Source organism: Aptenodytes patagonicus, chromosome 1 (assembly GCF_965638725.1).
Source record: "Aptenodytes patagonicus chromosome 1, bAptPat1.pri.cur, whole genome shotgun sequence".
Taxonomy (NCBI): Eukaryota; Metazoa; Chordata; class Aves; order Sphenisciformes; family Spheniscidae; genus Aptenodytes; species Aptenodytes patagonicus.
This window is the reverse complement of record NC_134949.1, coordinates 54,710,347-54,723,260: the sequence shown is the minus strand read 5'-3', so window position 1 is coordinate 54,723,260 and position 12,914 is coordinate 54,710,347. Positions and strand designations below refer to the sequence as shown.

Here is a 12,914-nt window from a genome sequence, read left to right as displayed (position 1 = left end):
CAGGGAAATTGGGCAGGCGGCAGTCAGACAGCAACACCCACTGAGCTGGGCGCAATGCATAAGCTTCCCTGGCTCTTTTCTGGCAAGACCCCTGCAGTCGCCCAGCTCTCCCAGCAAGTCTCCCCTGACCCAGTCCCTTCTTCTTTCCTCCTGTCACTGTTCATCCAGCCACACCACAGCCCTGCCCTGGGTGCGAGTCCTGGATCTCACCGCTGTCAGGGGAGCTTGTCAGTCCCAGGGGATAAGCACTTCTCCATGCAGGGCTGTTCCTGCCCGCCATGCCCAGCCCTTGTGCAGGCCAAAACCTGGGGCGCACTGCGATCGAGACCCCACAAGGCAGAGCACCACGTAGCCTTTTCTGGTTACCCTTGTGTCGCGGAGGCTCACGAAATCAAATTAGGCAGGTGATAAATTAAAAAATAAACTTTATTTTAACCAAAATTGTTTAAGAGAAAACTAACTAGAAATGAGGCGTCGACACTCTGACATCAGTAAACCACAGGTTCAGGATGGTGTACAAGGAATTAATACTGCACAGACGGCTTTAGAAATGAGGACCCAAAATGTGCACAATCACTCACCTATAAGATGAGGGCTCTCACCCTCAAGGAGTTTCCTTGGGTGGCGTCCCAACCCAAGGGGAGAGTCCCCGACTGCAGACCCGCTGCTCCGAGGAGGACCAGCTCAACTTGCCCTCCGGTGGGGCTCCATTTATACCCTAGTTGAATCTGATCTGTGGTCAATTCTGATTGGCTGAGGGCCTTGACTTTCTTACCCCTCGCCCGAGGTGTATACATGACCATAATCACAGCCCCAAAGTGTGTACCAGGTCAGCACCTGCCACCTTAAAGGCACAAAAGTAAGGGCGTGAAAAGTGAGGACACAGTGGTCTTACTACCCCCAGTCTTTGTCAGGGCAGGTGCACCTGCCACACCTCACAGTTCATCTACCTGCGCTCCTCTCCAGGGACCCTTCTCCAGACATCCTCATGTCACGAGGAAGAAGAAAAGCGCTTGTTCTTCTCTGGGACTGGTGCTTTTTGGTGTCAAAGCAGCACAATAAAAAACTGCAGAGCTGACAGGGACTGTGCCAAAACCAGGAGAATGGTATGAGGGTGTGGGCCATGCCAGGATGGAAAAAACACCTACAGGAGATTAAAGGAGGGATCTCTTAACTGTCATGGTGCTGTGTTGATGCCAACACACCTCTGCTTGGCTGCCTGTGCTACAGGGAGAGGGATGCCGCTTTCTCTGGCCAGGGGAGGCAGGACACAGGGGTGGAACAAGGTGAAGGGCGGCCATGTGCCATCCCCAGGGCTGAGGGCGTCCTGGCCTGGTGAGACCATGGGATGGGAGACGGGAGAGCCCCAGCAGCTGATCCAAGCTGGGGTGCCAGCTTTGAAGCTGTAGAGCAGGGGCTGGAGGAGAAAATTGTCCAGGGCAGGGCGACACTCATGCAGGTGGGAACGTGTGAGAGAGGCACTTTTGCAAAGGGGGTATTTAAAAGGTTCAAAGAGGCACAGGAGAAGGTAGGGGGAAATCCCACCGTGGCTCAGCAAAGCTTTATCCCCAAGTGGATGCCCATCAGCCAGCAGGGAGATCTGAGTGCAGGTGTGAGAGACCTTTGAGCCAGCTTTGAAAGCCATCAGCTGAGCTTTGCCTTGCAAGGTTGCTGTGGCGGAGGAGCAGGCCTTGAAGGAGATCACGGGGAAGGTGGGAGCCCCCAGCCAAGACTCTGGGGCTGGGAGAGCTTGGCCACAAGCTGCATCCCCTTGGCCACACCAGCTCCCCTGCTAGCTCCCCCTTCCTTCTTGCCTTCCCCACAAGGAAAGGCCTCGCTGAGCCAGGGCACAGACACGGTCCTCGCCTGAGCCCAGGGTCATCCCCTGCCTCTGCCTGCACAGCCCAGTGCCTGGCTCCCCGGCTCTGCGCAGACAGCTGCCACCAGAAAGCAGGGTGCAGGGAACGGTGTTGAAATCCCCCCCCAGCAGGATATTGGTTTTGCAATAATAAGCCCCTTTATCTCCCTCGGGCCCAGGAATAGCTCTTAAGAGCATTACCAAAGGAATAATCCATGTCATCTACTCAGTATTTTGAGCACAAGCTCAAGTGTGGTTATTGTGTCCCCGGGCTTTTGCTGAGCCCATTCATTCCCCGGCACATGTGACAAGACTTACCGCCGCCAGCCCCACACTGAAGGCCACGCTTGCGACACGTGCTCAGTCCCCAGCTGTTTAGCATCGGGACACATCCAGCAGCGGGGATGGGACAGAGGGTACTGGCCTTGGCTCTTCCCACAGTCCCCCAGCCATCAGCAGCGGTGGGTCCAGCTCATAAGCCCCAGCAGAAGAAGGCACACGCAGCACTGGCCTCAGGCTCGGCAGAGGGGCCAGTTCAGGGTTGGTCCCGTCCAACAAGATGGGCACATCCCTAGTGCCCACGGGGCTGCCTGTGCCCCAGCTCCCAGCTGCCGGGAGATGACTGCGTTTGCACCAGGGGCATGCCCCAAGGCTGGCTCCTCTGCTCTCAGTGTTACACTTTCACACTGCCCAGCCTGCCTCAAAGCTTACCTTCATTGCACAAACAAACAGCAAAATCCCTGCAGTCAGAAGGGGAAAGGAAAAAAAAATAAAACAAGAAACCAGCAATATTCACTGAGCTGGGGAGGACCCCCCCCTCCTCGGCCCGCTCACCAAGGGTATCTGAGGAAAGCTCACAGTTTAAGAAGGATTAAGCAGGAAAGAGAAAAAATTAAAGTAGGTTTTGAGCAAGATCATTATGAGCCATGGGAGGTTGAAACAGGTTTTCCTGAGAAAGCAAGAAAATCCCCTGGAGAGAAGCCCAGAGAGGTACCAGCACAGCCAAAACCAAAAGGGAGTGTCTGAGAGACAGATGGACAGACAGACAGAGTAGGATTAAGGTGTTCCCAGGTCCAAAAGCCCACGGAAGTGACAAGAGACCCCTCTGCAAGTGCAAGGAGGGCCGGAGCACTGCTGAGCCGCCCAGGGTGCGAGCAAGAGGGGGTCCCAGTGCCAGCCATGGCCCAGCCCCACAGCTCCCCTCCTTGCTGCAGACCCCCTTGGCTGCACCCCCAGGATGGGATGGGATGGGATGGGATGGGACAGGGGTTTGACTCCAGCTGACATTTTTATTTCCCCTTTATGCACTGCAGTAAATCACACAAAGACCATAAGACCACTGTTTGGTTTTACAAACAGGAGCTGCCCACACATCCAAGGAATCATTTTGGCCCCCCAGATCCACTCGGGCAGCCATGCTCAGCCAAGCACATTGGCTGCAGCTACAAGCCACAGATATAAAAGAGAGGCGAACAAAAGCTGACCCACAGAGCCAGAGCATCTCCCTGTCAAGCTGCGAGCACTTGCAAATGTCCTCACACCCAGCTGTGGTGGCCGCTGTATTTGTACCAATGCTATCGATGAATAGTGGCCTGGGCTTTCACCCTTATACCTGCAGTAAGTCCCAGGTTGCCCCAGGACAGGCAAGGATGCAGGACAGGAGGGGTAAAGGAGACCCACAGGATGAGGGGAGCTCCAGGGCGTGCAAGGAGGGAAGAAGACAGCCACAGCAGGGGGTGATCCAAAAATCCCTGCAAAGCCCCGCTGGTCACACAGCTGGTGTACTGGCTGCTGGGGAAAGCCTCGGCACAGAGGCATTGCCTGCGCCAAAACCTCACTGTCTCGAGTGCTTGGGCAACACAGGACATCTCGCCTCTTCCTGGGTGTGCACAAGGGGCCAGGTAGCTAGGGGCAAGTAAGAGCAACCTACATCCCAGGAGGCAAGAGCTGGTCGCTACTGCAGCCCCTCCAGCTATAAAACATCAGAAAACATCACGGCCTGAAGCGACAGGCAGAGAGACGCTGCACAGAGGGAACCCCAAGGAAAAGGGAAAACAGATTTCTCTGTGGTTCCCACAGCAGCAAAACTGGTGGAGTTGCTGCTATGAAACCCTTTTGATTCCCGTGGCACATATCCCGCTATGCTGCTGTTTACAGAAAATCAGCCCGAGGCTCTGGCAGGAGGGAAGAGGTGAGCACGGGAAGGTCTGCAGCTGAGGAGTCTCAGCAGCGAGCTCAAGCATGGATTTCGGCAGGTAGGGGAGAAGGAGGGCACCCGATGTGTGGCTCCAGCACCCGGAGAGATGGTGACAGCCAGTCCCTGCAGGAGGGAGCTGTAAAAGATGGATCCCAAGCACTTGCTGCTTCTCCCTCCCTTTCCCGCAGCTGGTTTCTCTGCGGGGCTTTGGAGCCGCTCAGCCGAGCGGCTGGAGCAGGGCTGGCAGTGCTAGGAGCAGGGACGTGGGGTTCATGCCGACGCAGAGGAGAGGCAAGCCCTGGGGGAAGAGCAGCTGCTAGCTTTGCTGCTCAAGGCTTAACGCCCTAAGATCCCAGCTGATTCCTGCTCAGAAGCAAAGGGAAACCGCAGGCACTCAGGACAGCCGGGCACCTGACGATGCTGTGCTGCCCCAAACCATGACGGGACAAAGGTTTGGGAAATGCATCGCCCTTTGCCTGCTGCCCTGGAGCTGCCTGAGCTTTGCCTGGAGTGATGCTGCTGGGCCCGGGACCGCCTCGCCCGGGGCAGGACACGTCAGAAAGGGGCTGCCCAGAGACGTTGCCAATGGGACCTACATGCACAGCAACATCTCAGGTACTCGAGCGAGCGATTGCCTGCCTCTCCCTCTGCGGGGCTGCTTGGGGCCCCACCGTGCAGGCACACAGGGTGAAGGGCGCGGGGACGTGTTGATGACGGCATGACGGTGCTTCTCCCGGCAGGTGCGGAGGCATGCCTAGAGCATGTGTAGGGGCTGCAGGGCTTTGCATGGTCCTCACAGCCACAGCAGCTTCTGTGATCTGGGAGAGATGTGTCTCATCAGAGGCAAAGTCGCTAGGCACAGGGAGGAAATTTAATGCTTGACTGTCTTCCTTTGAGAGTAAAGTCCTCCTCCACGTTAACCTCTATGCATATCATGATGAACCAGCTCCCTGGCCAAGGTACAGGCACACTGAATGCATCCCTGTCCCCGAGGGCTGAGTTGGGACCCTTGGGAAGAAATGAGGATGGAGATTTTTTAAAAGCACAAATAATCTCCAAATACTGAGGGTGGTTATTTTTTTTTAATCCACTTCCTAGAGCAGAGCACGCGCCATTCCCCAGCAAGTGGGACATGGTGTCGGGGCTGCCGTGGGGTGACTGCCCGCCCGGTACAGGCAGCCTGCCCACCTCCACGTGCGGGCAGCAGTGCAGAGCAGCCCATGCCATACTATTGAACCTTCACCTTCCTAAACCTTTATGAACTCTCTGTTTTTTCCAAAATGCCTGTTGGGAATGGTCCCTGGACCACCTTATCTCCAAATCATGGCAAGGGACTGTTGGGGAAGGTGTTAGCCAGTGCCAGACAATTTAACAGTACAACAGATCCAGTCCAGGCGTCCGGGCAGCTTCCCTGGCGCGGCTGAATTTACTCACATAGACATCTCCACTACCTGTTAACAGTATTGCTGGACCTGGAGAAAGTCTGATCTTACTCAACCTGATTTGTTTCTTGTTAGCCCCTCTGAGGAGAAGCCTACATCATCTCAGCAAAAGCAGAGGCAAACCAAACCTCTCCCTCGCATTAGCTTTACTGCTGCACTCGGAATTTCCCTCAAAAGTTCCCCCTAAGCTAGATAGAGCACATTTTTGCCTGCAGGTTTTAAGCTTAGCTTAACTAGAGTTGATCAGTATATTTTCCCTTAATTCAGGATATTGGTACCTGTGACACCTGTTACACAAGAATCTACTCATCCATGTTTTCTTGGCCTTGTGTTAGTATATCCAGGGTTTTTTTGCAAGCACACAGTCAGACTGGCATCCCTTTTGGAGCCTGCCTCACTTCCGGCTCTCGCCAGGTATTAGCAAGCTGGAACAAGGACAGTTCTAAAGATGCGAAGGGTGCAATGCAGAAAGGATGATCTAAGCAGGATAACTGAGTAGCTCTGAATAGTTGTGGGTAACAAACCAGAAAAAAAAATTAAAGGCTGGGATGGAAAAAGTATCTCTCTATAGCATAGAGTAGTATTTTTATTGCTTTGAGTTCCAGCCAACAATATTCTCCCAGAATATTGGGGTATTAAAAAATGCCTGTCCTCTTGCTTTCCCTCCTAAGGGTTGCTCTCTCTGCACACTGTCCCCATCCTGTACCTTTCCAGTCCCACTTCTGCTGTTCAGTAGCTGCTCACATTGCAGAATTTGCAACTAGAAGACATTTTCCAGATAAAGCCACTAGACTTCCCTACATCTCTCCTTTAGGATTATGCAAAAAAAAATTCAGAGACTTGCAGGACCTGCAGGAGTGACACCGGGGCCAGGCAGCCTTTTCAAAAGCATCACCAGTGGGGGCTTTGTCACCACCTCCACTTAATGTCTCCCCTTCTCCCCCAGCGCCATGCACGGCTCTCCCCCGGCCGCGCTACGGATACTACTACGTGGACAGAGGCTCAGGCGTCTCCGTGGGCTCGGTCCTTGTGTACTGGTGCCAGGAGGGGTACCAGCTGGTGGGCAGTGAGAGGCTCTCCTGCCTCCGCCAGGAGAGCACTTCATCCTGGAGCCACCCCCCACCCCACTGCCAGGGTAAGGAGCCCACCGGCGTGACCCAGCCCCTGTGCCCACTTCTCAACAGGGTGCAGGTGATCGCCACGTGATTGCTAACTCAGGAGGGGAGGCACAGCTACCGGCCCTTGCATGGGGGTTTCCTCACTCTGGCCAAGCCAGCGAGGGCAGAAGGAGGAGGTGGGGTGCCCCAGCCGCCCCAAAAGGGTACAGCAGAGGTCCAGCTTGACCCGGTCGGTGGTCGTCAGCACGGGTGAAATGCCATGCTTCAGCGGGGTCCCTGCAGCAGCGTTTCATGAGCTGCATAAGACAGGGAGTTGCCAAAGGGGTGAATTCACCTGGCATTGGCTCAGCAGATAACCAGGCCTTATCTCGCTCCCAGTAATGGGTACAGAAGTCACCAAGTTAGGTCAAAACCTGGTACCAGCAGAGACACGACTCCAGGTGCCAGGCACAGGGACTCCAGGGCACAGCCAAAAGCTTTTATCAGGAGGAAAGCTGAACTCTGTAATAATCCAGGACGTGCTGTTTGTGAAAGCACATGCAGAGCATGTGCCAGTTGCAAATGGCCCTCACATTTTTTGTGGTACGAGCTTATCGAGAACGAATGCCCGAATGTCGAAGGAACAAAGTTTATTGCTTTAAAAGCTTTCTCTCACGCACTGCATATTTTGTGTGTACATAAAATAATTTCAGGAAAATTGCCCTCAAGAAAGTTATATATTTTTGCAGTGGCAAGCAAAACCACAGAAGTTGTAAATACTATATAGCTTACGCGTGAATTATATTGCTCATGCCGGACACTGAGAATTAAAGACCTGGGGCCCTTTCAGAAACAGTTTATGAGTAAACCTGTGGTGCAATAGCTGGCTAAAAAAAAGTTTGAAATGGAAAAGGTCTGCCACATTCGGTTTTGCCACTTCTCTTTCACTTGCTCAAGATAAGCAAATCCATTTTAAAAAGGTAGCATCTCACAAAGGTCAAATTAGAAACCAAAGCGCTTCAACCATAGGACATCCCTGCAGGTGCTTCAGCTCAGAAGCACCCCAAACAACTTGCCCTTTAAAAATGAAAACAAAAATAAAGCAATTCGCCTCAATTCAGAGCTGTAAAACCTGGTGATATAGTCAATGAGTATCATAATGAAGTTCATAAAAGAAAACAAGAAATATAAAAGCAATGAACTTTATTGCAACAGATTACAGGTGCTCCTGTAGTAAAACATTCATAAAGCTCATCAGCAAACCTTGTCTTCTTGGCTCTGAACAGAGGCTGCAGTTTGTGCACTGCTTAATGAAGAAACAACTTGGGTGAACCAAAAAAAAATCCCAAACTTTAAATCACACCGTAGATTCCCCAAAATAAAGAGGTTTTAAGATGGTTTTAAGGAAAAAATCCCCAAGCACTTGTTCTCTTTGAAACAAAAAGCAAATCTCTGTACTTTCAGAAGTCTTAGTTTGGTTATTTTGCAAGGGTCATAAGGTTGGGTTTTTTGAATCTGTGTGTTTTATTACTTTGAAAACCTAAACATACCATTTTTGCAGATGTTAGCAAATTCTTTCATATCATTTTGCCCTTGGGATGGGAGCCACGTCCCTAACTTTAGACATTTAAAATGCAAACATCATTTAGGATCCCTTTACAGTTTGATAAGGATGTAATTCATCTGTTCTTTCCAGACATTCATCTTAGGGCAGGTAGGGATCACAGACTCCGACGAACCACACACCCGTCCAAGAAAATTCTGAAGGAAGCAGCTATTTTTTTTATGCTGAGTGTGGTGAAACACTGGCACAGGTTGCCCAGAGAGGTGGTGGATGCCCCATCCCTGGAAACATTCAAGGTCAGGTTGGACGGGGGCTCTGAGCAACCTGATCTAGTTGAAGATGTCCCTGCCCGCGGCCAGGGGGGTTGGACTAGATGACCTTTAAAGGTCCCTTCCAACCTAAACCATTCTATGATTCCATGATTACGTCCATCAAAGTTTCCAATTAATTTTTAATTTTTTTTTTTAGATTTCACAAGCCCATTTTTTCTTTCAAATACTCATGCTTCCTCAATCCTTTTTAACTTAACTTTTTTCCCTTTTTGACTTTTTCCCCCTTTTTAACTTTTTCCCCCGTTTTAATTTTTTTCCCCTTTTTAACTGTTTTCCCTTTTTAACTTCCCCCCGGAACAGTTAAGCCAAAATACACGTTCCAGGTCATAAAAAAAAAACCCAAAAAACAAAAAACGAGTTACCATCGTGTCTTCATTTTTTATTCAGGGCTTAATTCATGCTGCCTTTGTGCTTTATGCAAGAGGCAGCCGCCGTGTTATGCTTTCTGTCCCATGTGGTTATAATGCGTCACCCACGTTCACCATTATTTTTTTAAATGGTTGTAAGTAAAAACTACACCCTGAAGCGTAACTTTAGGGGGAGCGGGGCGGGGGGGGGGGGGCGCAACGCCCGCGTCCGCGGGCGTTGCGCCCCCCCCCCCCCCCCGCTCCCCCGGCCCAGCCCGGGCTCCGCTCACCGGCGCCCCCGCTCTGCCCCCGCAGCCGCCCCGCAGCCCGCGGGCACCGGCTCCCGCGCTGCGGTGGCCGCCTCGCTGCTGAGCGGAGCCGTTATCCTGGCCCTGTCCGTCTCCTTCGCCGTCTGCTGCTGGCGAGATCGGGCGAGGAGGAGCCGCGGGGGGTGAGTACGGAGCCGGGGGGGGGGGGGGAGGGACCGACAGCCGGGGCTGAAGGAGAGTCGCTGCTGCCATCTGCTGAGACACGCAGCCGCGCGGGTTGCGCTCACTCGGGACACGGCATCTTGCGACCCACCTCTCCCTCTGCACGACCCTCTCCCGTTCACGCATCTGAAACCACCTGCAGCTTGGCACGATCGCACGTAAAAAATAAAAGTTAAACCGCTGCTGCAAAGCAAAGGTGTGTTTGGCCCCGGTGAGGAAGACGGGGCTTTGCATGGGGTCCCGGCGGCGGGGCTCCTGCAAGGAAAGCCGCAGCACACGCAAAGCTGTTAGCTTGGTGCTTTACAAAAAGCCCTCCATAACGGAGGAAGAAGGGAACAGACAGTACACAGAGGATGGTCGGTGGGAATACCCCTTTTTCTAAGGCCAAGTACACTGCAACTGCGCGTGTGCACAGCCCAGCGGGGGGAAAGGAGGAGCATCCTCCTCTGGGAAGGACTGGGAGATAAGCCACGGTGGGGAGCAGGGCTGGGCAAGCAGAGGTGCCACCAGCCAGGACCACGCTCACAGAGCGGCATCGCTGCAGCAGCATTTCCCCTGTTGTCCCGGCCTGCGGTCCAGCAGGACCTCTTCGGTTTTGCCAGCGATGGTATCCTGAACAAGGGATCGCAGCGACAGGGACCATGCAGGAGCCTACATAGGGATGCAGCTTTAACCGACAGCCTAATTCCTTATTATCAGAAGAGGACAAGGAGTAAAAAAAACCTGCAAGAGATAACATCTCAATCTCTCAGCAGGCACCAGCCGTACCTCTCCCAGCTGGCCTGCTCTTCCCTGGGGTGGCTAGTGCCTCACCAGCGCCCAGTTTCTGCAGGGCTAAAACAGCTTTGGTGCTTTCCTCTGGGAGTGGAGGAATCGGGGCAAAGCCACTCGGTGACAACTTTGGTTTAGGATACAAACATGCAATCTTTCGGGGGGGGGGGCGGGGAGAGGGAAGGGGGGGAAGGGGGGGTGGTGGTGGTAAATGAAAACAGCCAGCCCACAAAGTGCAAAGAAAGCATCTGCACAGGCATCTCTTCCTCCACCTTGCAGGCAGCAGCATAGGGGGAAAGTCAGAGGAGAATGGAAATGTGACCCCTCTACCCCAGAGAGGGGAAGGAATGCTTTTGGGAGACTGAAACACTACCACCGGCGCGATTACCACCTCTCAGCCCTCTCCAGCTCTGTGTTCCCAGGGGCGTTCGCAGGCTGCAATAGCCTGGCTTTCCAAAGGTACCGCTCAGCCCGCGCACTGGCGTTGCCCCCCCAGCTCCTAATGCAGGGACAAGAGCCGCTCCCAGACCACCTGGAGGCAGGAGCAGCCGGATGTAAAAGCCCACATCGCTTGGGCATTCGATCCCCTGCCTCACGCTCTTCCATGCTCCCCACCTAGCACCTAACAGCAATTAAACCCTTGCACCCACTCTTTTTCAAGGGGGAGGTGAGCCAGAGGACCAGGGCTCCCCTTCACCCTGCCTCAGCATCACCTGGGTGGGCTGCGGGCTCCCATCAGCGCTGCAGCCCCCTCTTACTAACCTGTCTCCCCCTTGCCTTTACCAGTAGCCCCGAAAACCTGCCAAAGCTGCCCCTGCAGAGCTGGCACCCTGAAGCACAGGTCTTGCCCCAGCTGGTGTTACAGCCCGGCACACCACCCATCACCGCCCTGCCCAGCCAGCCGCCCCGCAATGTACTGCTGCCTGCTGTGTCCTGCCGTGCCAACCTCCCCAGGGACCTGCTTCCCCTCTACTACAGAAGCTATGAGGAACATAAGCTCTTCAACAAGTTTTGAAGAAAAATTAAAAATTTGAAAATTTAAACTGCTGTTCAACTTCTTTTCCCTTTTTTCTTTTAACACCATCAATTCCTTGAAACTCTGCAGAGCTCAGGAAAGAATTTCACAAGAGCCAATTACTGCACCCAGGTTTTCAAATGGAGAAAATTTGACACTTCATGGTGAAAGGCTTTTTTGATATAATCCTTTTATTTCCCCACCATGTCCAGAAGTGCACATTTCAAACAAGAGTTCCTGGGTTACAAGCTTCTTAATTGATCATTTTGGTGAGATGCATAAAGCCAAGATTGAGCGGCTCCAGCTTAACCTACAGGCTAAGCATGTGCAGACCTTCAGGTTTTAAACACAAGAGTCTGATTTTCCGTTTAGGGCTCTTTTAAAAGCTGAAAGTGAAGACAGACAGCTACCAGGAAGAAGGAATCTATGTCGGATAATTGGAAGCATTTACAATTCATTGCACTTGAATGTAGGCTGAGATTTAAAGGGGTTTTTTTGTTGTTGTTCAGAACTCACCATATCCTCCCATTTCTACACAGACAATCTTAGACTTGCAAGATGCAGTGACAAGTGTGCAAAGATAACCAGTCAAGAGGAAAACATGAATTTATCTTTAATACAAAGGACCTAGCACATTTAAAAAAAAACAAAAAAAACAACTTGGGGTTTTTCATCCCTTCTTTCCTGCATTAGAAATTCACATCAGGTGTATCAGGACCTATAGCAGCACCCGAAGAGCTAGCCTAAGTGCCATCATTTGCATTCAGAAAGCAATGACACCAATATTTTTGTCCAGGATTTCCTGGGTGGAAATACAGGCGTGCATTCCAGGCAGTGCATGCAGAGCCCGGCCAGCAGCTTCAGGACACCTCAGTCCCCCATTCGCACTACAGGACAGACCTGTGCATGCATAGCATGCCTGATGCAGTCTGGGCACGCAGGGCTTGTTGTGTAACATGGCATCATGTGTGCACAGAGATGCTGTTTGTATCTCTGGAGGCATTACGGCGTTAGTCTGAAGAGGTGCTGGCAGCCCCAAGAGCTGCTGCATGCGCGGGACAGGGAATAACAACGAGCACCCAGGACGTGAACCCCCAGCACTTGCCATCCAGTGCTCAAGGATGCAAACTGTGATACTCAAACAAGCCTGCTACAAAGTCTAGGAGTTTTAGTCTGCCAACTTCATTTCCATCAACATTTGCATCACACTTCAAGGAAACAAGCCTTAAAAGATGTAAGGTAGCACATTTTTTGTGATAAGGCAAGACCTACTAGCAGATGTCTAGGAACCACTGCTGCTTCTCCCTGGAAAGAGGGCTAGGGACACTGTTTTTTTTTATTTCTAATAAAGGAATCTCTCCCCATTCCACCTCCTATGTCTTCTTTTCACATCAACGCTATGGAAAGTCTGGTTTGGGGGCTGGCTTTTGATGGGGGAGGGAGCAGGTGGTAAAGCTTTTACAGATCCCTTACAACAGATGACAACGTCCGCAGTGGCCATTTACCAGCAACTGCACCACGAGAAGGAAAACACCTTTCATTCCCCTAAGACAAATGAAGCTGTAGAAAGGACAGGAAAAACAGGACCTGCTCTGCATTTCCCTTCGGCTCACGTCCTAAGCTTGCTTTTTTCTCCTCCCTCTTTTTCCAGCCAAGTCTAACGCACAGGGAGGGGAATAGTCCTGCTTCAAGGTAACCTGTTCTTCAGTCCCCTCCCGGATGCTCGCGAGACCACCCAGAGTACCTGCAGAAAAAGGCGCTTTGCATGCAGACACACCAGCAGTGAATTCGGACACAGCG

General features: G+C 52.3%; 1 protein-coding gene across 1 annotated transcript; it reads left to right on the top strand.

The window, feature by feature from the left end:
* Positions 1-4,492: 4,492 nt before the first annotated feature.
* Positions 4,493-11,207, top strand: LOC143155714 (uncharacterized). The gene is made up of 5 exons (XM_076328674.1): positions 4,493-4,670; positions 6,444-6,632; positions 9,153-9,288; positions 10,379-10,558; positions 10,886-11,207. The coding sequence occupies exons 1-5, from the start codon at positions 4,493-4,495 to the stop codon at positions 11,112-11,114; spliced, it is 912 nt and encodes a 303-aa protein (XP_076184789.1). The 3' UTR covers positions 11,115-11,207.
* Positions 11,208-12,914: the final 1,707 nt, after the last annotated feature.